The sequence below is a fragment of the Muntiacus reevesi genome, chromosome 16, assembly GCF_963930625.1.
Source record: "Muntiacus reevesi chromosome 16, mMunRee1.1, whole genome shotgun sequence".
Taxonomy (NCBI): Eukaryota; Metazoa; Chordata; class Mammalia; order Artiodactyla; family Cervidae; genus Muntiacus; species Muntiacus reevesi.
In genome coordinates, this window is record NC_089264.1 from 17,212,899 (window position 1) to 17,237,846 (window position 24,948).

At 40.1% G+C, this 24,948-nt stretch overlaps 1 protein-coding gene across 2 annotated transcripts in view; it reads left to right on the top strand.

Moving 5' to 3' along the window:
- The window catches only part of PAPSS1 (3'-phosphoadenosine 5'-phosphosulfate synthase 1), a 110,580-nt gene extending 98,641 nt beyond the window's left edge, over positions 1–11,939 (top strand). For both annotated transcript variants that reach the window (XM_065907159.1, XM_065907160.1), the window contains exon 12: positions 11,207–11,939. In XM_065907159.1, coding sequence (XP_065763231.1) covers positions 11,207–11,345 — 139 coding nt within the window. In that variant the 3' untranslated portion in view covers positions 11,346–11,939. The remainder of the gene's footprint in view (positions 1–11,206) is intronic.
- Positions 11,940–24,948: the final 13,009 nt, after the last annotated feature.

The following is a 24,948-nucleotide window of genomic DNA, read 5'->3' on the forward strand; positions in this document are numbered from 1 at the left end:
TTTAATGTGGCCTGTTTTGTAATGGTTCAGACAAGAAGGAAAAAGAAATTAAAAAAAAAATTCTTTTGTTTCTGAAAGGGACATAAATTCTGATGTCATTTAATAAAATAAGTTACCTGCAAAAATAAATACTATTGATAACAGTGGGACTTGAGGGATTTGTTGGCTTCTCATTTAATGACAAATAATTCTGGAGAAAATGCACAATCTTAGATGATAGCCGACTTTTCTGAGTAATGGACTCTAGAAAATCACAGGAAAACCCCACGAGTCAACGAACAGAAAAGGCTTATTGTGTAACTGATTTGGGGAAATGTGAAAGCATTTGTGACTGTGCTCAACGGCCTTGGTGTGGGATTCAAGGCAAGACCCACTCTAGACCATTATTTTCTTTTTTTAAACAACTTATTTATGTATTTTAATTGCAGGAAAATGACAATATGTTGATATATTTTTTTGCCATATATCAACATGAATCAGCCACAGGTATACATGTGTCTCCCTCATCCTTAACCTCCCCTCCCACACCCTTCCCCACCCTAGCCCTTTGGGTTGTTCCAGAGCATGGGCTTTGGGTGCCCTGCTAGGCCATTATTTTCTGAAGATCTGAGTTGTGGCCCAGGTTATAGTATACTGCAGAACCTCACCATGAGAAGAATTTGCAATAAATCAGAAATGTACCATTTTTACCCTTGTACAAAATTAGGGTTTGCCAGTAACTGGAAATTGTTCTAAATCATGGCGTGTTTTGTTTTGGCTTAAAAATAGATGTATGTGTCTCTGTGTGTATTTATATATGTATATGTATGCATATGTATATATATTTGTATACATGCATACACACATACTACAATTTCACTGTCTGAAAAAAAGTGCAGCTATAAAAGCAATGTGATGAGTTTTAAAGGGTCTTTTTCTACCAAAGAGATGCCTTAGAAGGTTAAAGAAAATTTTTTTAAAGAAAAAGCAATTAGAGTAAACTTTGAACTATGTTAGTATATAGGTGATTGAAGTGAAAAATATAAATTAAATATTAAGGAAAACAAAAAAGCTTCAAATATGTCTTTTTGTGGTTCAAAACATGTAGGGTCACCATCAGAGATTTTAATTTTCTTAATCTGGAGAGGATTACCTATTGGCAATTCTTTTGAAAGCTCCTCCTGACATTGAGAACCCCCACTGAGGGTAGGCTTGGTTTCCTACAAATCAATAGAATGTATAGTGCTAGGGGTGGAATGCTGGGCGGGGCAACCCTTCGCTTCTCACCCAGCATGCAGTTTATTTGTGTGGTTCATGTACAAATGTTATGAGTGAAACCTCGTTCTGAAAGTAACAGTTAGTCACTTACAGAGTTAGAGGTGAGAAGTAGAATTGTTCTGCACGTGGCCAACTACTTAAAACTTAGATGAGTTTGCATTTTGATGAGTTAAGGAAGCAAAACTAGAGTTGAGCTTTTACACTTCTTGTGCGGATGTGTTTTGTTACTGTGGTTTCCTTGCATGATCAGTTGATTTAATCACACACAGGACCGTAGAGTCCATCTGTATGTAGTTGAATGATGTGCTGGGAAGCCCTTGATAACTTTCATGTTTTGTTAAGTCTGTGTAAGATTGCTTTAAGTCTCTCTTTTAATCATTCAAAAGCTAAATAATTACATCAGTTCTCATAAAATTTTCCAGTGATGAATTCTATATTAGTTGCATGACTGGCTCACTTTCTTCGAATTTTTTTTGAGTTACTGAATCTTAATAAATTGTAACTTGGGACGCTTTAAAACTGCCTTAGTTTTCTAATTTTTTATATTCCTGTTCAAGTGTAATTAAGTTGATGGGAATATGTTGGAAAGTGATTAAAATTTTGTGGAAAGGCGATAGTCTTTGATGTAGTGAGAAAACACAGTTATTAATTATGCACATATGAGGTTGTCTTATGTTTGATTAATGGATATTATTCAATGCCAGCTTTTATGTAATTAATGATTTTATAGCTTTGATTTGACTAAATACCAGTGTAAGACAAGGCTTAGGGATTAAAAAACCATGAAGATTACAGGTGAGATATTATTGATAAGAATTATGATAAAAATCATCTGTTTATACTTAGGAAGTTAAGTAGGTTCATATTAGCTGTAATAATGACTCAAGGAAATTTAGTTTAAGATTAAAGCCCATTCTTTCAGCTATTACAAACTTTTAGAGATAATTCAGCTATTTGCAATTTTTTTCCCCTTTAGCAATAATTCTTTGTATTTGGATAGGTTAATGCAAATTTTTGGTTCATATTTTTGAAATAGCAGCTCACCAAAAAGAGAGTGCACGTGAGTCAGAGTGCCTGGTGGAAATGGATCAATGAGGGAACAGGTAGACATAAATGTTTGCTTTTGGTTATTTCCATGTTATCAGTAGAGTATTTCTTTCATATTTTTAATTCTGAATAAAGTGAAGTTGCTCAGTCATGTCCGACTCTTTGCGACCCCATGGATTGTAGCCTACCAGGTTTCTCCGTCCATGGGATCTTCCAGGCAAGAGTATTGGAGTGGATTGCCATTTCCTTCTCCAGGGATTTTAATTCTGAAGTATACCTTAAATCATGTACTACTACTACTTACTGTCTTTTTTTTTTTTTTTTAAAGCACTTTACTTATAGACATCCTTCAAGGTTTTTCTCATGTATTCTTCACTCTTTTATATACTTTTCACAGGAGAGCTCACCTGCTCTAGTGGTTTCTGTGTGGTGACACTCAAAGCTATTCCTCAGTGTTTCCAAGTTGCTAATTATGTTTACTTTCTATTGCCCTGTAACAAATTAACACAAATTTAGTGGCTTAAAACATTACCCATTTATAACCTCACAGTTCCTTAGGTCAGAAGCCTGGAGTGGCTAAGCCAGACTCTCTGGCCCGCCAAGGCTCTTATCTGAAGGCTCTGGAAAGAATCAACTTCCAAGATGCCCTTGTTGGAAAAATTCAGTTCCTTACGGTTACAGGACTGAGGGTCCCCATCTTCTTACTGGTTAATAGGGGGATCGTTCTCTGCAGCTCAGAGCCACATTGGGGTTTTTCCTTGTGGGCCTCTTGATCTCAGTGTTAGGCCCTCCCTCAGGTCAAATCCCTGAGGCTCAAATCTCTGAGTACTGTGTCATCTGAGAACAGTCTTTGCTTTTAGAGGGCTTGAGTGATTAGGCCTCTAATTAATTAGTTAGGCCTACTCACATAGTTTCACTGTTTTAGGTCAATTGATTAGTAACTTCAATTGCTTCTGCAAAATTCCTTTTGCCATATAAGGACATATCACGGTAGTGACACCTTCATGGGGTGAAGGTCATGAAGGCCATCTTAGAATCCTATCTACACACTAATGGGCGTTTCTGCTTAGATTTCATGACGTTATTTAAAATGTCCAGAAGCAGCTTTACCTTTCCCTTCATATATCTCCAAATCCTAAATTCCTTAGTTGCTTGTTCTTCTCATTATGTATAATCTTGAAGTCCTTTATTCTTTCACCTCACTCTTTACATCTTGTCATCTTGACCCCTAAAATATTTCTTGTGTGAATTCTGTTTTCTTTCTTGCTATGTAGTCTTTGCCACACATAAAGATTTCTGTTAAAGTACTGGAGAACTGTCTGTCGTTAATTCATGAAATGTTTTTATTGATTTTGATGTTTCTTGTGAAAACTTGTGGAAGTCTGACAGTAATTGCATGAATTTGCCAATGAATCTTGTCCTGTGCTTGCAGATTTTTCACATACTTTATGGCAAAAGGTTTTTTTTATTGCATAGATAATAATTATTAGATAATAAATATATTTATTACATAGGGGGTTATTGCATAATCATTAACAGATAAGGTCTCATTTAAAATATTACTATACCTTTGAATCATAATTAATGACAGTACTATATATATTTTTGAAAGTCAAATTATATATTTTATATATGCTGTATTTTGTTTTAAAGTCAACATTTACATTGAAATTAGGATAAACTTTCCAAATTTGCTATTCTTTTTATTTATTAACTACGTATTGATCTTTACTACATATATACCCTTGCTAAGTGTGGGCACTGTGGTTGGAAACAAGCTTGATTTGTTGCCTTAATAGATATAGGACTTCCATTCTGGAGAAGACAGACAATAAACCATTAATGACACAGTTAACTAAGGGTCGCATGTGCTTTGCAGAAGACTTGTGGCAAGCTCAGCTAACACTTATCTGACTAAGTCTAGGTTATCAGGGATGGGTTCCTGGAGTAGGTGACATTTAGGCTGAGTTCCAAAAGATGACTAGGCATTCATACCCTTGATAAAGATGGAGGTAGTAGACTATGCCAAAGCCTTTGACTATGTGGATCACAATAAACTGTGGAAAATTCTTCAAGAGATGGGAACACCAGACCACCTGACCTGCCTCTTGAGAAACCTGTATGCAGGTCAGGAAGCAACAGTTAGAACTGGACATGGAACAACAGACTGGTTCCAAATAGGAAAAGAAGTTCGTCAAGGCTGTATATTGTCACCCTGCTTATTTAACTTATATGCAGAGTATATCATGAGAAATGCTGGGCTGGAGGAAGCACAAGCTGGAATCAAGATTGTCGGGAGAAATATCAATAACCTCAGATATGCAGATGACACCACCCTTATGGCAGAAAGTGAAGAAGAACTAAAGAGCCTCTTGATGAAAGTGAAAGAAGAGAGTGAAAAAGTTGGCTTAAAGCTCAACATTCAGAAAACTAAGATCATGGCATCCGGTCCCATCACTTCATGGCAAATAGATGGGGAAACAGTGGAAACAGTGGCTGACTTTATTTTTGGGGGCTCCAAAATTACTGCAGATAGTGACTGCAGCCATGAAATTAAAAGATTCTTACTCCTTGGAAGGAAAGTTATGACCAATCTAGACAGCATATTAAAAACCAGAGACATTACTTTGCCAACAAAGGTCCACCTAGTCAAGGCTGTGGTTTTTCCAGTGGTCAGTATGGATGTGAGAGTTGGACCATAAAGAAAGCTGAGTGCCGAAGAATTGATGCTTTTGAACTGTGGTGTTGGAGAAGACTCTTGAGAGTCCCTTGAACTGCAAGGAGATCCAACCCAGTCCATCCTAAAGGACATCAGTCCTGAGTGTTCATTGGAAGGACTGATGCTGAAGCTGAAACTCCAATACTTTGGCCACCTGATGTGAAGAGTTGACTCATTGGAAAAGACCCTGATGCTGGGAGGGATTGGGGGCAGGAGGAGAAGGGGACAACAGAAGATGAGATGGTTGGTTGGCATCACCGACTCAATGGACATGAGTTTGGGTGGACTCCCGGAGTTGGTGATGGACAGGGAGGCCTGGCGTGATGCAGTTCATGTGGTCGCAAAGAGTCGGACACAACTGAGTGGCTGAACTGAACTAAACTGAATAGCATTCTGGACAAAGAGATAAGCACTTGCAAAGGTGCTGAGAAGACCCAGAGGGCTTGGGAAGAAGGGCAGGGTGGATAGGAAAAGGGAGTGAAAGGAGCAGGATGAGATGGGGACTAGATAAAGCAGTTCTCTGAAAGGTACAAACTGGAATAGATTTTTAAAAGATAGTGTTGTTACAGTGTACATTAGATACTGGGAAGGTCAAGTTTTTGGTAATTAGGTAAATTGGATTATACTGACTGATTCTCCTAAGAAATTAACTAAAAATTCTGGATAAAGGAAAATGTTTTCAGAGAAGTATTATGGCACTGATAAGATGATAAGAACTGTAAACTATTAAGTGAAAGTTAGAACTTCTGTTAACTTAATTGTTGAAGTTGCTTTTGCCCTGATGAACCTAGCTGACTTGAGTGTTGATTTCCATGATCCTGACCAGGGTGGGGAGTCATACAGGAGACACTCCCCTGAAGCTGGTGCTCCCTCCCACCTTAGGTGTTTAGAGAGAACCAGAAGTGAACCCCACTCATTCCTCTTCCCTGAGAGTCTGAGCGGAGCCCTGAGCTTTAGGCTCAGAAGCTCAGACCTGCTCAAATGGGCCAAACTCAGATTGCCTTGTTGTTGCTGTTGTTTAGGCACTTAGTCTTGTCTGACTGTTTTGTAACATGGACTGTGGCCCACCAGGTTCCCCTCTCCCTGGGATTTCCCAGGCAAGAATACTGGAGTGGGTTGCCATTTCCTTCTCCAGGGGGTCAGGTATCAAAGCCCTGTCTCCTCAATTGGCAGGTGGGTTCTTTACCACTGAACCACCAGGGAAGCCCTCATATTGCCTGGATTATGTTAGAAAAAATCAGCAACCCAAAAACTCTCAAGCCGTGAAATCAGTTTTTGGTGGTTCTTAACTGGGCATTCCTCTTAAATATTCAGCAGAAGCGAATGTATACTCTCACTGGATTGTTACTTCCTTGTCTTCAACCTCAGCTTAGTCCCACAAATAAGTATACAGGCTTAATAGACAGTTTAAGTCAAAAATGATAAAACATACAAGGAAACAGCACCAACAAAAGAAAAAAAAAAAGGAAACTGCCTTCAGCACAAGCAGGTTTGCAAAGACTCCATACCAGAATTATCAGACGTGAATTACAGAGTAACTATACTTGCAGTGTTTATTAAACACAGACACGTTTGGGACTGCTGCTTGGCCCTTGAAAGTACAGACATGACCTTGCAGTATAGAAGAGAGAAGGGTGGGAGGGAGGTCAGTGTGGAGGTGTGCTCTGGTGCAGGCGACAGTTACTGAGATGGTGGTGTGGGCGGCTTGCAACGTGGAGACTGGAAGAAAGACAAGTAGGCATTCCCTGGAAACTTCTTATTTGACTGAATATCTGATAGGAGCTGTGCTCTAGCTTTTTTTTAAAGAGTTTTGAGGGGAGGAAAACATGATGAATTAAGATTTTGGTAAATTAGTTTGAGATAATTAAATTTTTCATGTGTTTTGATTGGTCTTTGGTTTGGAAATAAAAAATTATTAAATTTGTCACATATGATGCCAACCAATGCTTTTTGATTCCTGGAAAGAAAGCCATAAACAGCTAATTATCTGATTTTGAATAAATTATTTGTATTTGAGGAGAATTCTTAGTGTTTTGAGGTACACTGTATTATGTATGAGTTTCTTTCGGGTTAGATGAAAGTTAATTAGCTCCCAAAGAGTTAATTAAACTCACTTATAAGTTACTACCCTCATCTTCAGTTCTGTCAGAGAAGTTTCTCTTTGTGTCTCTGATTGCTTATCATCTAATTAGCATTTTTTTAAAAAAGCCAATTGAATTGAACTTTTGAAAGATAAATGTGAAGGCCCCCCCCACCCCCACCCCGACCCCAGCCTCTTGTCTATCTGAACAACTTGTGCTGGTGGCTCTGCTGGTCACATATGTGAGAGACAGCAGATGGTTGTAAAGATTTAAAATCTTCAGCGCATGGCCACGAGTTGTACTTCGGAGTCGGTCAAGATGCTGGCCATATCTAGTGAGTGGTCGTACATGGGACAAGATGCTGTGCCCCAGACTCCCACAGTCTGATGGCTGCTGTGCCTTTTCCATCCCTGAGTCCTAAGACCTCTTCCCCTTCGGTTGTTTTTTAGGTTATGTGTTTTATTGTTTTTTGGGGGGAGAGAGAGAGAGAGAGAGAGTGTGTGTGTGTGTGTGTGTGTGTTTTAGAGGAGGCATTCTTTCAGCTGTGGATTGTAAGAATCTGTGACCAAGTGGTTTTGAAACGGGAAAAAAACCAGACCTGCATTTCTTTTTTCAGGTGCATGGATGTCGGTTACCCAGTGCAGTCAGATGGGCTAACTGGAATTGCTTTGCAGTGAAAGCCTGTGCTATACTTACTTGCCCCATCGTGTCTGACTCTTTGTGACCCCAGGGACTGCAGCCCACCAGGCTCCTCTGTCCATAGGGGATTCTCCAGATAGGAATACTGGAGTGGATTGCCTTGCCCTCCTCCAGGGGCTCTTCCCAAACCCAGGGATCGAACCCAGGTCTCCTGCATTGCAGGCAGATTCTTTACCAGCTGAGCTATGAGGGAAGCCCAGTGAAAGCCTTAGGTCCTTTGTTTAGTAGCCTGACCTGCTTCTGGTAGATGCCCGATTACTCACAGGTAGGGTTCATAGCTAGTTTTTAAGTCATTCCCGGAAGAGCTCAGTTTTTACTTGGTTTATTTTTTCCTGTGGAAAGCTATCCATTCAAAGCTGTGATTGTGAAAACTGTGATTAGATTACAGATAGTGACTCTTGTGTCAAGTCCTTGCATCTGACTTCTGATAAAAAAAAAATACAATCCTCATGTGATGGATAGAAGTACAAGTATGAGGCAGAGGGAAATAAATGTGTTTTCCGGAGCCAGGGTGGAGTGGAACCTCCAGCTTGTGGAAGCAGAAACTCCCATTTCATGTGATGAAGAAATGCTTGTGGCATGCGGGACAGATGGAGTGTGAAATAGGGTCAGGAAAAGAGGTACCCAGGGACTGTGGTTTTAAAGTGCAATTTCAGAAGGAATGCAAGCTGACTTCTGGATTTCAGACTCTTTGGCATTCTGAGGAAAGAAAGGACTTTAATTGGTCTGGCTTTTTCCTTTAATCACAAAGTCAGAACAGAGTCATTCTGTAAGCTGCTCCCTCATTTTCTTTCTCATTGCCCATCAGGAACAGGCACTTTCTACACAGACAGGGGGTTTCCTTTTTTGAAATCAAAAGTTTAAATTGACGTGGCCAGAAAGATCTAGGGTCATAATTTTCCTTAATGAGGTTTATGGAAGGAATTGTTAAGTGAACCTCCTGAGGAACAGAAACGTTCAATCACCTTTTGTCAAATGATTGTTAGTCAAACTAATCAGTTGTACATTGGGTTGGAATGAGTGTTTTTGAACACAATTGGAGAGATCTGGACCCTTGCAGGCCCTTGACTTCCTTTCCAGGTGCTGCTTTGCTAAGTTCTGCCTGGAGGGATAACCTCTCCGGCTTGGAGATAAAGTCACTTAATTGCATTGATGGATCTTATGATCAGTTCCTACCACACAGGTTCTGGGTTCCTCTCAGAAGATGATCTTACATCTTTACTGAGAAGGTTGAGACCATCTTGCATTAACCACCTCATCTCTTGCTAACTATAGATCATCACTTATTTCTTTTCTTCATTCTTCACTATCAGAACTTCTTTCTCTTTGTTCATCCCAGACTTTATCTTCTCCAGCTTTCATTTTGTAGCTGTTTCTCTCTCCTGGCTTTCATTCTCCTCCCTTTTCTCATTCTTGCCACTTATTTTCTTCTGCCTACATACATGGTAAGACCTCCCCTTTCCTTTAAAAAAAAAAATCTTTTCTCCACTCTGTATCTCTGCTGCTTTACCACTTCATCTCTTTCCTGCATCATCCACTTGGTTGCTCAGTTGCTCAGTTGTGTCCAAATCTTTGCTACCCTATGGGTTGCAGCACGCCAGGCTTCCCTGTCCTTCACTATCTTCTGGAGTTTGCTCAAACTCATGTCCATTGAGTCAGTGATACCACTGAAACTGTTGATTAAAGACAGTTTAAATTTTGATTCATTTATCCAATCGATTTCCCTCTGTCGTGGTCATCTTCCTTAGCCCTTCTGTGGCCTTAACAGAAATTTTACTTTTTTCATGAGTCATCACTTACATTTTTTACTGTTCTTCAGTATACTCTATAACGACTGTGTAACTGTACTCAAGGATGTACGTAGTTTACTTAAACCTTCAACTGTCATCATTTACAACATTTTTACATAAAACAACTTTAAATAACTATCTTTATGCATAATGTTTGCAGGCCTCTCCAGTTATTTGCTTTACATCAGTTCAGTTCAGTTAAGTCGCTCAGTCGTGTCCGACTCTTTGCGACCCCATGAATCACAGCACGCCAGGCCTCCCTGTCCATCACCAATTCCTGGAGTTTACTCAAACTCATGCCCATCGAGTCGGTGATGCCATCCAGCCATCTCATCTTCTGTTGTCCCCTTCTTCTCCTGACCCCAATCCCTCCCAGCATCAGGGTCTTTTCCAGTGAGTCAACTCTTTGCATCAGGTGGCCAAAGTACTGGAGTTTCACCTTCATCATCAGTCCTTCCAATGAACACCCAGGATTGATCTCCTTTAGGATGGACTGGGTTGGATCTCCTTTTAGTCCAAGGGACTCTCAAGAGTCTTCTCCAACACCACACTTCAAAAGCATCAATTTTTCAGATAGATCCCTAGAAATCTAATTATTAGTTAAAACATACCTGGCATACCTGTAGAAGCAAGGACCACTTGACAGTTTATTATTTCATTTGATTTCCAAGTTAACTCTGCAGATAGCAAAGTGGGGAAGGAACAAACGTACAGCCACTGATGAGGAGTAAACAGGGGTTGTGATCTGGTGAGTTGAATGACCTAGAACTCTCTCTGGGTTCTTATCTGCTGCCTAGTCAGTCCCCTTGTTTGAGGGAAAAGGTTGAAATTACCAGTAGACACTGTGTGTCTTAGCCATAGGTGCTCTGTACTCAATGGTCTAAGGGTTTTTGTGTGTTCTGAAGGTATGAAGCTGAAAAGAACTAACACTGCCTTTGTGTAATACCTTACCAATGGAATAATAATCATTGCTACTTACTTATTATTTTTCAAGTTCCAATTTTTCTCTTACTGTTCCAAAATGCATTTAGCCTTTCAGATTCAGATTGTCTAAAAATTTTTCAACAGGTGCTAGTTAAATTAGATGTTTTTAAAAAAAAAAAATCCCTATTTCTAAATTTTTAGTTGCCAAGAATTGGGGAGGAGGGAAGGAAATGTGTGTGGTTATAAAAGGGCTTCCCTCGTAGCTCAGTCGGTAAAGAATCTGCCTGCAATGCAGGAGCCCAGGTTCAAGTCCTGGGTCGGGAACATCCCTTGGAGAAGGAGATGGCAGCCCACTCCAGTATTCTTGCCTGGGAAATCCCAAGGACAGTGGAGCCTGGCAGAGTACAGTCCATGGGATCACACGCATTGGACGTGACTTAGCGACTAAACCAACAATAAAGGGGCAATCCAAGCAATCATCGTTTTATTTTGTGATTTTTGATACTCTGATGTTTCTTGCTCTGTGACAAACCTGAAATCAGGTTGACATTTATAAGTATTACATTTCATCTAGATCTTTTCGTTAAGCTTCTCTACCATGAACAGAAGATACAAACTTTTTTTTAAATTTCACTATTTGCAAAGTTTTTTAAAATGTGAAATAATTTTCTTTCTTCTCTCCCTTTCAGCCATGAAGACTTTGAATTTATTTCAGGAACACGAATGCGCAAACTTGCCCGAGAAGGCCAGAGACCTCCTGAAGGTTTCATGGCTCCCAAGGCCTGGGGTGTGCTGACGGAGTACTACAAATCTCTGGAGAAGGCTTAAGCTGTCCACCCAGCCAGTTCACCTTTGACGCACGCCGAATAACAGGAGGGGACCACGTAGTTACTGTTGGCATTTCTTTGTGGTGGTATCTGTGCAGACATGCATCCCCCAAACAGACCCCTTTCCTTAAGTATTAGCAGCATCGTTTGGTCTGCCTTATGAGTTCTGTTCTGAACTAGTGTAACACACTCCTGGTTTTAATGTATCTTTTCCAACTTATTGTAGTTATATTCCTACAGTCCAGTTTTAAAACCGTGTCTTTTGGTATTATATTTATGCTTCTGTCTTATCATTTTTTCAAGCTCGTATATCAGTTGTAACCAATAGTATACACATTGAATCTCACTTTTCATGTCTTGAAAAAAGAAAAACAGATCCACTAAACAATAAACTTGGCTAGGTCTTGTTTTGGGAATTTTACAAGACATCTGTAGAAATTAGATTTTTTTTTTCCGACAGTGAAAATATAAACTGCTTTCTTCTTTCCCCTCAGCTATTGATCTCTTAACTGTTATAATCTAAAGTATATTAATATCTATGTAAACTCTGAATGAACTTTCTTGATTCAATAAAATTAAACTTTTTGGCTTCTTATTTATGTGATTTTTAAAAAATATTGTTATGTTTACACATACTTACCCTTCATGTGAAAAAGTTTCTGGTGGAGAAAGGAATCTAATAATTAGTAGAATTGAATAATCAGTTCCAAGTACTGTTTCATAGTGAGTTTTTAAGTGGGAAAATAATGATGCATTCTCAATCCATCCAAAACCTCAGTCCCTTTTCCCAAATCTCTCTCTAATATTCTTAAATACCTCAGATGGTGGTACTAGTAGTAGAGACATGATGGATGGATGTTAGGGTTTGCCAGTCAGTTTATCTGGAGTGGGGGACAACATGTCAAGTTTGCTTTTGTAGAATATCCTGAATACTCGAGTCATGATTTCATGGTGGCAGTGATGGAGTCAAGATTCATGCAGTGGTGATGGCACCCATGGTATTGGGATCTCCTGGGCAGTATTATCCTATCTCAAATATTCCAGTGGAATGACTTTGGCTGAGTCCTCTGCCTCTAACTTCTCATTTCTGATCATTTTCTAAGCCTTTTTCTCTTGCCTTTTCCATCAGTTCTGTAAGATACCCAGCAGTTTTCCTACATATTCCTTTGTTGCTTAAATTATCTGGAGTTTCTGTTTACCAAGAGCCCTGGTCATAACAGGTGGCAAGTGGAAAAAAATGTGCCTTTCACATTAAAATCTTGATAGTGCTAATTTGAAGCTGATTTTTACTGTTAACATTTTTTTTTTTTAAAGATTTATTGCTTTATTTTATTTCTGACTGTGCTGGGTTTTCATTGCTGTGCATGGGCCTTCTCTAGTTGCAGTGAGCGAGGGCTCCTTGGAGTTGCAGTGCTCAAGTTTCTCATTGTGGTGGCCTCTCTTGTGGAGCACAGGCTCTAGAATGTATGAGCTTCAGTAGTTACAGCTCGAGGGCTCAGTGGCTGAGGCTTGAAGTTCTCTAGGCACTCGGGCTTCGTTTCTCTGCAGCATGTGGGATCAAACCCATGTCCCTGGCATTGGCAGGAGGATACCTCACCCCTGGACTGCCAGGGAAACCCTACTGTTAACATATTTTAAAAGTGTAAATACAGAGGAAGGAATTTTAGTTCTTGGCACTCAGAACACTTACCCTTTTAAAATTACAAAAGTATACTTGTAAAGTCAAGATGAGAACATGAAGAACAGAAACCAATGGCATTAAGGTAAAATGTGGTTGAAAAAGCAGCTTTGTGTTCTATTGTTGTTCCCAAGTTAGTCATGTTCTATCATATAGAACATGTCATTTCTGAGTTCGTCCCATTGTGGAATTTGCCCTCATCCCCCCAGAGAGGCACATGATGAAAACGTGATTCTAGGACCCAGTGTTCTTGGAATTGGCCAGCCACCTGTGTGTTCTGGAAAGATGGAGAAGAAAATAAAAGTACCCAGTGATTTCTACAAGTCCACAGGTCGGTATGTGTGTCTTTAATCTACAGTTATGATATATGTAGAAATTTTATTTTTTCCTTTCCAGTTCATAAAAATGAGCCCAAACCAGTCTTTAAAAGCTTCAGCCCTTACACCAAGCCTCTCCTGCCAAGTGGTCTTGGAAATCTCAATGCCATTTTTATCTATCCATCAGCTGGAAAAGTGAATGGAAAAATAATTATTTTTTTTTTCCTTGAAGGAAGTAAAAGAAAGTGCAGTCATCTTGGCAGAAGTATAATGTTTTAAATCTGTCAATTCTCTATTCCACTCTGATAATCAAGACCATGGATTTGCATTTCATTTCCATCCAAGAGGAAAACAATTATGTGCATCTCTTGGAAGTTAGCATTTGAATGCTTTTATCAGGAAAAATTCAGAAGTCATGCTTTCCACATATGGTATATTTTTATTAGCACATATGTATCCAGGGCTGAGTTGGCTCATGAAGTAAGGAAGTATTTGCCCACTGGGCTTCTTTTATGTGTGGACTATATTACTTAGAGGGTCTGTAAGCGTCATTGTATTTCTGTGGATTCCATTTCCTCCTCCACACAGTCTTGTCCTGGATATAACTATGTGTAAGTTGTGCCAAACACATTCTGCCCACCTAACTCAGTCAGTCTTTCTGGTCTGAGGTAAAAACTGGGCTTCCTAAAGGTAAGTACTTGAGGACTATAATTGAGTAGGGGTGTGTTGAGATTGGAACATTTTTTTCCTAATTTCCCATTTTATCAGATTCTTAGGAAAATGGCACTGGAGTTTAAGGCCTGGATTCGAGGAGCTGAAATTGGAAACAGGGAAAAGCTCATCATGGACCTTTATCTCCCAGACCCGCACCAGCACTGAACATCTGTAATGACCTGCCTCTGTTAAAAAATCATGGCTACCTGAAAAGGGAAGGTGGTGGGGGGGCGGGGGGAGGGAATAAATTGGGGATCGGGGATTAACAGATACACATTACTATAGGGAACTGTATTCAATGTCTTATAACCTATGACAGAAAAGAATCTGGGAAAAACCCATATAGACATATACATGTGTATAAATCAGTTTGCTCTACACCTGAATCACTGTGAGAGTTGGACTATAAAGAAAGCTGAGTGCCGAAGAATTGATGCTTTTGAACTGTGGTGTTGGAGAAGACTCTTGAGAGAGTCCCTTGGACTGCAAGGAGATCCAACCAGTCCATCCTAAAGGAGATCAGTCCTGGGTGTTCATTGGAAGGACTGATGTTGAAGTTGAAACTCCAATACTTTGGCCACCTGATGCACAGAACTGACTCATTTGAAAAGACCCTGATGCTGGGAAAGATTGAGGGCAGGAGGAGAAGGAGACGACAGAGGATGAGATGGTTGGATGGCATCACCGACTCAATGGACACGAGTCTGAGTAAACTCTGGGAGTTGGCGATGGACAGGGAGGCCTGGCATGCTGCCGCCCATGGGGTCACAAAGAGTTGGACAAGACGGAGCAACTGAACTGAACTGAAATATTGTAAATCTACTATGCGTCAATTTATAAAAGAAAACGTGTCCCCTGAAATGAATTGAACACCGACTTGCTCTCTGCTTTGTTTCCAAGAGCTCTAACTTGTCCTCTTTAAGTTTTCTGTCTGAGCATATAACCTCCTCTATTGCCCAAGGGAAAGTATCTGTTAAAAAGTAAACTGGAGCCTTGCTTCACAGTTTGGATCCTCAAGGAAAAAGCCAAATGAAGGAGAGAGAGTTCTGTCTGACCTGTGACTTCTTCACCCCTTGACTGCCCAGAGTCTGCCCCGAATGACTTTGAACCTCAGTATGTGGCTAGTGCTATTTTGTGTGATGTAGAGGCACATCTGTATATTCTACTTAGGTTTGCAGTTGTAGCAAATTTGACTTTTGATAAGTTGTGGGCAATTCCAGTGGGCAACACACTTGGGCTACGCAGCCATTAAGAGAGTTTTGAGTGAAAGGCAAGTTAAAGTTATTTAGGAGATGTGCAGACTTAAGCAGAGACACAAGTTTAAAAGGAACTGTAGTTTTGTGGTTAAGAATTCAAGCTGTATGGAGAACAGTGGGGAAGTTCCTTAAAAAGCTAAAAAAATAGAGCTACCAGCTGGCTTCCCTGGTGGCTCAGATGGTAAAGAATCTACCTGCAATGTGAAAGACCTGAGTTTGATCCCTGGGTTGGGAAGATCCCCTGGAGGAGGGCATGACAACCCACTCCAGTATTCTTGCCTGGAGAATACCATGGACAGAGGAGCCTGGTGGGCTACAGTCCATGGGGTCGCAAAGAGTCGGACACGACTGAGTGACTAAGCACACAGGATGTATGACCCAGCAATCCCACTGCTGGGCATTTATCTAGAGAAAACCATAATTCGAAAGGTATGCACCCCGATGTCTACCGCAGCACTATTTACAATAGCCAGGATATGGAAGCAACCTAAATGTCCATTGATAGAGGAATGGATAAAGAAGATGTGATACACATATAAAATGGAATATTACTCAGCCATAAGGAGTGAAGTAGTGCCATTTGCAGAGACATGGATGGATAGAGAATGTCAGAGTAAAGTAAGTCAGAGAAAAATATCATGTAATACTACTTATATGTGAAATCTAGAAAAACGGTAGAGGTGAACTCTTTTTCAAAGCGGAAGCGCAGTCACAGATGTAGAGAACAAACTTAGAGTTGCCAAGGAGGGAAGAGGAGGGTGGGGTGAATTAGGAGACTGGTGCTGACATATACACGCTACTGTTTATAAAATGGATAACAAGTGAGAACCTGCTGCCTAGCGCAGGGAACTCTACTGGGTGCTCGGTGGCGACCTCGATGGGAAGGAAATTTTAAAAAAGACTGTACAAGCACTGCTCTTTGTTATTATTTAATGGTGTTTGTTGGCCAAGCAACACAGTGATACCAATATTTATGAGACTAGACCTTGTAATCTTTGCTTTGTAATGCCATTCGCTAGACCACTGAGCAAAGTGACTAAATACACTATGTTAGATACAAATCTAAAGACAGTCAAAACAGTATCCCTGTTTTAGCCACACTTTCCCATCACTTTTCCTCTGTGTTCAGCTTCTCCTGTTTCCTAGATTAAGAAAACAAGTACATTTTTGCACAGAGAAAAATCAGGAAAATACATACATTTGCTTAAAGTAAGCATAGACCAATCCTATGAAAAACTGATAGTACATTGGGAAAGCATCATCCAGAGAAAGATCAAGATTAGAAAGGTCAGTTAATTAATTAATAAAGATCAGTTTATTCTCAATATAGAAGATCTACTTTAATTAACTCGGTCATTACTTAACATTAAAGCTGCATTTTACAAGTGTTAACATTTTCATTTAAAAGTTCAGTTTATTGATATGTCTGATAAAGCATAAAATCTTAAATATATTTAACTTTTAGAATTGAACTATAAGTGGTATTTCATATACTAGAGAATTTTTTTACATCTTCTGTAGATATAACAGGAATAAAGGTATTAGGAATATGAAGTATGAGATTGTATACCATTTCCCAGATAAATTCCCAGGAATTTTTTTTCCTATTTGTATAGTCAAAAGATCTCATAGCTAAGAGTAGGATAATGAATAAATAGCAAAATTTAAGTATATCTTGAGTAAACAATGAAAATCATAATAGTTGCTAACATTTGCTAAGTGCTTACTCTTATTTGCCAGACACTGTGCTAAGACTTTTACATGTTAAGAAAGGTGAAGAAAATTTTTTCAAAGAATTAAAAATTAACAGTATAGTAAAGTTTTGTTAGAGAAATTGACATTAAAAGTTAACTTTGATAAAGAGGTCGAGTATAACATAAATGTGCAAAAACCAAAACCACATAAATGTGAAAAAATAAAATTCTCTGTATTAACAATAATTGACTACAAATGAAAATGTCTGATGGAGAGGTCATCAAGAGGACATGACTGCCAGGTGACCTGTGAGCTGGATGCGGAAAATCAGAGATGCTTCATCTCTATTCATCCTTGGAATGTACATTCGCCTTACCATTCCTGCAGCCAGAGCCATTTCAAGGATGCAGCCTTGAGAGGGAACGTGTTCTTGAGACCATCTGGGCAGTACTGAACAGTACCCTGTCAAGGATGCTGACAAGGTTCTAATGGGAAGGTGTGGAGCTGTGCTCATTGCAGAGCATTGGAGGCAAGTCTCCCAAGTTAAGTCCTGTTGCTTAATAGGACTGGCGCCTAGTAATTGGGAGCGGCGGCCTCACTCCTCTTTCCCCACCCTCTATGTTCAGGAGCTGTTTTCACATTTCACCTGGGAAATTCTTGAGTTTGTGAACCAACCATGTCCCAATAATGACAGTCAAACAACCTGTAAAATATTTAGGAACAAAATTAAGAAGAAAAGAAACAGGGACTACTTGAGTAAAACTGCAATTTTATGAAAAGTCATAAAAGCAAGATCTAAAAAAGTGGAACCGTTTACCATGGTCCTAGGTGAAAAAATATAAAAATGTCCGTCTTCCAGAATTTATGATTTTAAGGCAATTAAAACCTCAATGAATTTTTTAGGGAGAGGAATTAGATAAAATTTTATCAGTTCATTAGGAATAACAAATACCAAAAAGGCAAGATAATTGTAAGAGGTAAGAGGAGACAACTTACCTACTGACTCAAAGACTCAGGAAAAGTGTGGGGAGTTGCTTTAAGCTGCTGAGTTTTGGGGTGCTTTGTTATACAGCAATAACTGATTAAGACAGGCCTTACAGCTCATGTATCCTAACTCAGTTGTACTCACCTGAGGACAGGGCTGGGGAAATTTGAGTTATGGTAAAGGTAAAAAAAAAGCAAAGTGGAGTAGGACCTAGAAGCTTTATGATTAGAAGAATAAATGATAGAATCAATTAAAATAGTAGCAAGATAGAAAACAGAACTAGACAACAATGTATACACACACACACACACACACATATATATATATATATAAAAGACTGTTCAGTTACAGAGCTAAAAAATAGAATATATCCTTGATAAATAGATAAGCACAGGAGTTGGCAAACTATGACCTGGCTTGCTGTCTTTTTTGTAAACAGTTATATTGGAGCATAGCTACACACATTTAAGTATTCTCTGTGATTGCTTTTGTGCCCTAGTAGCAGAGCTGATGGAGGAGGCAATGGCAACCCACTCCAGTACTCTTGCCTGGCAAATCCCATAGATGGAGGAGCCTGCAGTGCATGGGGTGGCTAAGAGTCAGACACGACTGAGCGACTTCACTTTCATGCATTGGAGAAGGAAATGGCAACCTACTCCAGTGATCTTACCTGGAGAATCCCAGGGACGGGGGAGCCTGGTGGTTTGCCGTCTATGAGGTCGCACAGAGTCGGACACGACTGAAGTGATTTAGCAGCAGCAACAGAGCTGAGTAGTTGAGACAGAGACCCTATAGCCTGAAAAGCTGAAAATGCTTATCATCTGGCCCTTTACAGGAAGAAATTGCCGACCCCTGCTCCAGGCTGATAATTACTCCTATAGCATGGCATTCCCATGGCTAAGTTCCTACTAACAGGAGAGGACAGGCTGAGGGAAGGGAGAAATATACATGATATTTAGTCTGTATATCTCACCCTTCTATTCCCTTCTTCACGTTGGATGGGAATGAGATGGCAACGGGGGAGAGGCTCAGATCCTCAGCAGATGTAACCTTGTGAAGTCAGAGTGGTACGTGCTCAACTGCCTCCTATCGTGGAAGTGAGATTGGGAGCTTAATGACAGTAACATGTCCAAATAATTTGATTAAGTGTCAGGCATGCTGTCTGACTCGATTTGGAGCTATATCAATTGAATTGTTTACTGAATAGGACAGTTTTTAGCATTATGTTGATGCAGCAGCATTTCACATACAATGTGTGAGTCCTTAACCAACAGGGTCCTATTTTGTAGCACAGGGAACTCTGCTCAATGTTATCTGGCAGTCTGGGTGGGAGGGGAGTTTGGGGGAGGATGGATACATGTGTATGTATGGCTGAGTCCATTTGCTATCCATCTGAAACTGTCACATTTTTAATTGGCTATATGCATGCTAATTTGCTTGTCAAGTCTGACTCTTTGCAACCCTATGGACTGTAGCCCACCAGGCTCCTCTGTCCATGGGGATTCTTTAGGCAAGAAGACTGAAGTGGGTTGCCATACCCTCCTCCAGGGAATCTTCCAGACCTGGGGATCAAACCCGCATCTCTTATGTCTCCTGCATTTTTGACAGGCGGGCTCTTTACCATTGGCACATAAAAAGGTTTTTTTAAAAAATCAACAATAAATAAAAAAGCCAAAAATAATGTATGAATCCAAATAACTATGTTTTAAAAGTATATACAAGGCAAAAAATAAAAACAAATATAAATTTTATTAAGCAGTGGTTTCAATAGTAGTTCTTTCACTTTTATGCATTCAGTCATTGTCTAAGCAATTACAGGTTCAAAATGACTGGTGACAGAACATCAGGTTTATCAGCAGAAACACCAAATACGTAATGCTGACAGATCATCATGTATGTGTTCAGGGCATATAAGCTAAGATTCCTCTGAGAACGTTCACCTTTGCATTTCCTGACTTCCATTTTTAAACTCGTATCCTGTGCATTGTGTTAACATTTTTCTTTGCATTTAGCTTCCTTTAAAAAAATGAGAACAAAAGAAAAAATTTAATATCTCAATCCCTAAGGACAGTCACCATATACCACATAATAGATGCTTTGAGGGACTTGAGTTTTTTATATTTTTAAATCTTTGGAACACAGGGAAGGTGTATGGTTACTTTTATTCATATCTCTAATGGATTAAAAGTATTGTGCTCAAAATTTGCATAAAAGTTTTTCTTTTACTGCCAGAAATAAATGAAAGAGAATAAAGGACCTCAATCAAGAAAAGAAAATGTAGTACAGCTTAGAGACAAACTTGGAAACTCAATTTTAAGTGATTAAAATATACGAATTTAAAAGGCCGTCTTTTTAGAAAAGGAACTGGGGTGATGACATCGTCCACCATGCTAAACGCTGAAAAAGAGCACAGGTGATAGGGTAAAAGCAAGGGACTTTGGGGTATTATAGTAAGTGAGATTTTTAAAAATATGAAAGTACTTTTCCAGATCTTTCCATATAGTAGGTATTCAACATATGTCTGCTTCCTCCCCTTTCGAGGGAGACACTGTGTTTCCTGTACTCTCTTGTAGCTATCATTGGCCATGGGACCAATTTGGGCCAAGGAGACATAAGAGGGATTTTGTTCAGGTTGATCCTTGGGTTGGGAAGATCCCCTGGAGAAGGGAAAGGCTACCCACTCCAGTATTCTGGCCTGGAGAATTCCATGGACTGTAGAGTCCATGGAGGTCACAAAGAGTCAGATATGACTGAGTGACTTTCACTTTCTTTTGCTTTTCTTAGAAAAGAGGTGACACATGATATTTCTTTTTTTTCTGCGTGGTAGGCAGACCTCAGAATGCTTCCTCGGCAAGCTCTGTAATGAGATATGGTACATGGTATTTAGCAATTTCTGTTGTATTTGAACAGAGTTTGTATGTTTGTTTAAAAGTTATGTTTTGATTTGTATCTATATTCCAATTAAAGACTTTGATAAGCTTTGGACTTGATTATCAGCTATGGAAAGTGAGGTTTATGGAGAAGTTATTGTCAAGAACCACTTAGGAAAGCCCTGATCCCTTGAACATTTTGAGAAATATGCTGAGAATTTGCAGCTAGAGACAGACGTGGATCAAGGATGGTCCTCACCTGAACTCGGGCTTTGGTAAGTTCTTCCTCCTTTGCTAAATGGTTGAAACTTATCTGCTCTCCCATAAATAATTCTCAAGGATTCCTGAAACACTAACAGCCGACGTAATCTTTTTAAGGAACAGAGCAAGACTACAACTAACAACAGGACATTTTTAATGTGTTTCTTTTTTTTTTTCTTGATCCTAGATTACCTTTTGCAGTTTGCTTGGTTCAAGAATGCATCCAGCAAATGATGAACACCCTCTAGATAGCCCAGGCTCCTTGAAAGCCTTATCATCAATTCAATGGGGTTTTAACTTTTCAAAAGGAAAAGTTAACAGGGATGTGAAGTACCTCTCGACATCACTAGATTTCTCCAAAGTCAGCCCTGCCTTAGAAGACCCTCCAAACTAGGGAAATAAGCTGATATAACCTGCAAGGTGTAAAGCTTCCTGTTGTCCTTTCAGCTGAGGTTTCAGGAACTTGGGGCTTCCCTGGTGTCTCAGACCGTAAAGAATGTGCCTGCGATGCCGGATACCTGGGTTCGATCCCTGGTTCAGAAAGATCCCCTGGAGAAGAGAAAGGTAGCCCACTCCAGTATTCTTGCCTGGAAAATTCCACGGACAGAGAAGCCTGGTGGGCTACAGTCCATGGAGTCACAAAGAGTCAGACATGACTGAGCGACTAACACTTCTGGAAACTCAATACAGACATTTTTCTCTTTAGAGTCAAGCCGTCCTCACATTCTATTTCCACCTCTCTTTCTTCATGGCGATCCTGCTACACTAGAGAGGTTTTTTAATATGAGGAAAAAGAACACTTCAGTCTCAGAAAGATGCTTAGCATCAAAGTCCTCTAGTCAAGCTCTTCAATATTTACAGTTTTGAGTTTTTTTTTTTTTTTTTTTTTTTTAAGTTTTCTTAATGCTCTGAGGAACACAAGGCAGTTCTCCCACACCTCCTACAGTCTGAGCATCCCCTTCCCTTGAGAGACATCTCACTGCTGCTTTGGTGGCCAGCAATCCCTTGTGAAAGGTTCCCACCCTCCTCCAATCCTGAAGTCACCACAGGACAGGGTTATGAAAGGACTTGATTATGGGACGCAATTATAGGAGACTCTCAGACTCTGTCCAAGCAAGTGACTTTTTATGATAACCAGGGCTTCCAGTTCCTGGAACTTACTTAAAAATGAAATCAATTGAAAAAAGTGTTAGAGAAAATCTTCTTCACAAAAGAATAGGAATAAAATATAACCAGTGGAAAACTACAAAAATGGGAAAATTTCCAGCTACACTAGATTTTTTAAAACTGCTTCCTAAAGGCTTTAGTGTTTTCTTTTTCTTTACAATTTTTTTCTTTGGAGTTTTATTGAGATATAATTGACAATCAGAACTGTATAAATTTAAGGTATACAGCATAATGATTTGACTTTCATCATGAAATGATTCCCATAGTATGTTTAGTGAACAGCATCATCTCATATAGATATAAAAGAAGTAGAAAAAGGTGGTTTTTTCTTGTGCTGAGAACTCAGAATTTACTCTTAACAGCTTTCATCTATAACTTACAGTGGTGTTAATTATATTTATCAGGTTGTATATGATATCCTTAGTACTTATTTTATAACTGGATGTTTGCACTTCTTGACCACATTCATCCATTCCCACTCTTCCCTAATCCCTGCCTCTGGTAACCACAAGTCTGATCTCTTTTTCTATGAATTTTTTTTTAAGTGTAAATGCCCTACAACACTGTATTAGTTTCTGCTACACAACATACTGATTTGATATTTCTATACATTTCAAGATGATCAACACAAGTCTAGTTTCCATCTGCTACCATACAAAGATATTACATAATTACTGACTATACTCCCACACTGTACATTTCATCCCCATTATTAGATTTCTTGTTAATGCAAATTAAAATGTCTTGTTTTATTCTGGCTAGGATGCACTGAAATGAGTTGTGAGGTGTGAGAGCCTGGGGGAGTTTCGATGCCTCCAAGACCTGTGACTGGGCCCTGAGACAGGAGACCTGTGACTCTCCAGAGTGTTCGGGAGAGCATTGTTCTGCCCTCCCTCCAGCACTTGGAGGATTACTGATGTCCTTTTGTTCATTTTATTTTGTCTGTGCTGGGTCTTCGTTGCTGCCTGGGCTTTTCTCTAGCTGCGGAAAGTGGGGTTTGCCATCCAGCTGCATGCGTGGGCTGCTCATTGCAGTGGCTTCTCTTGCTCTGGAGCTCGGGCTCGAAGGCATGAGCTTCAGTAGTTGTGGCTCCTGGGCTCTCGAGCAGAGGCTCGGGTGTGATGACCCACAGGCGCAGCATGCGGGCTCCTCCGGGAGCGGGGATGGAACCTGTGTCTCCTGCACTGGCAGGCAGATTTTTTTTTTTTTTTTTTAGCCACTGAACCACCAGGGAAGCCCGCTGATGTTATTAAAGAGCAGAAGTTCACGCGTGAGGAGGGGTGAAGTTGACTGGAGTAAGAAGGAAGCATTTACATTGGCCCCGGCAGGCTCAGCCAGGAGTGTGACTTGAAGCAAGCAGAGTTTCAGGTAAATAACTGGCCATGGCGTGCTGAGCGGAGAGGAGAACTGCAGAGGATTCACTGAAAGAGGTCATATTTTTTCAGAGGGATGGTGAGGAGGGGCCCTCCATAGGTGTTAAGAGAAGCGATGGGGAAGGGAGGGCACCTTTGCCATCTTCCCAAATAGGTCCTGGCGCTCAGAACTCTGACCTGGTCTCTGGTGACCACAAAGGCTTTAATGTCTTTGGTTCACTAGTGGGTGAGCTTGTGACAATTGGAGCTCAAATTTATTTCTGTTGTGACCGCTCCACATACCAGATGTGCCTGCTTTTAAGGTCTGTGTCTCAGGAAAGCCTCTGGGGGTCTTTCTTCTCCCTCCTCCTGGCGGCCTCTCCCTAACAGCTCCAGCAGGACCGTCCCATTACAGGACACGCCTTCTGTATACTAAGAACACCTGTGATGCTACCAATTCACCATTGAATTTCTAGATTGTTTCTTGGAAAACTGCAGATGTCTTTTCCTAGTCAGAATTTCAGGATGTAGGAGAAAGAGTCCTGAGGAAATAATGCTAATAGGTAAGATTTACTGTGGGTTCCAACGTACGAGGCATTGGGTGAAGGGTTTGACATACTTGAACTCCTCTAATCTTCACAACTCTACAGGCCATGGGAAGGGCTGCCTCCCAGGCATCTCGGCAAGGGGCAGGGGCCGAGTTCTGGCGGGTTCAGGTCTGCCACATGCTTACCAGCCTGTGCTCAGGCTCCTGACTACCAGCTGCAGCAGCTCTGCCCACGCCTGGGGCCGTCATCTTAAGTCAGTGGGGTTCATGGCATTTCTGCAGGACCACCACAGAGCTGAAGAGTGGGGCTCCCCTGTTATCAGAGGGACTCTGGTCTGGAGTTCCCGGTGAGCGGCACCCCGAGAGCAAGTGAAACTAGACCAAGCCAGAGGAAAAAAAGGTTTAGACTTTAATTTATTATCCAGAATTTTTTTTTTTCCTCCTGGGAGTTGTTAGTGGGCTCTGCCTGTGACAGGTATATTTAATCGCTTTCTGCTCATGAAAATCATTAAAGTTGGTGTTAAATTTTTCATATAAAACAATGTTCTGAGGACCATTAATAAAAATTTAAATTTATTTAAAAATATAGATTATATTATCTTTTTCAATTTTAATTTTCTGTTTTTATCTTTCATAACTAGGACTAATTACAGTGGACACATGTGTAAAAATAAAATCACATACTTTAAGTTGGCTATCATAAAAATAAAAAACAGTAAGTGTTGGTGAGGATGCAGAAAAATCACAAGCTTAGTGCATTGC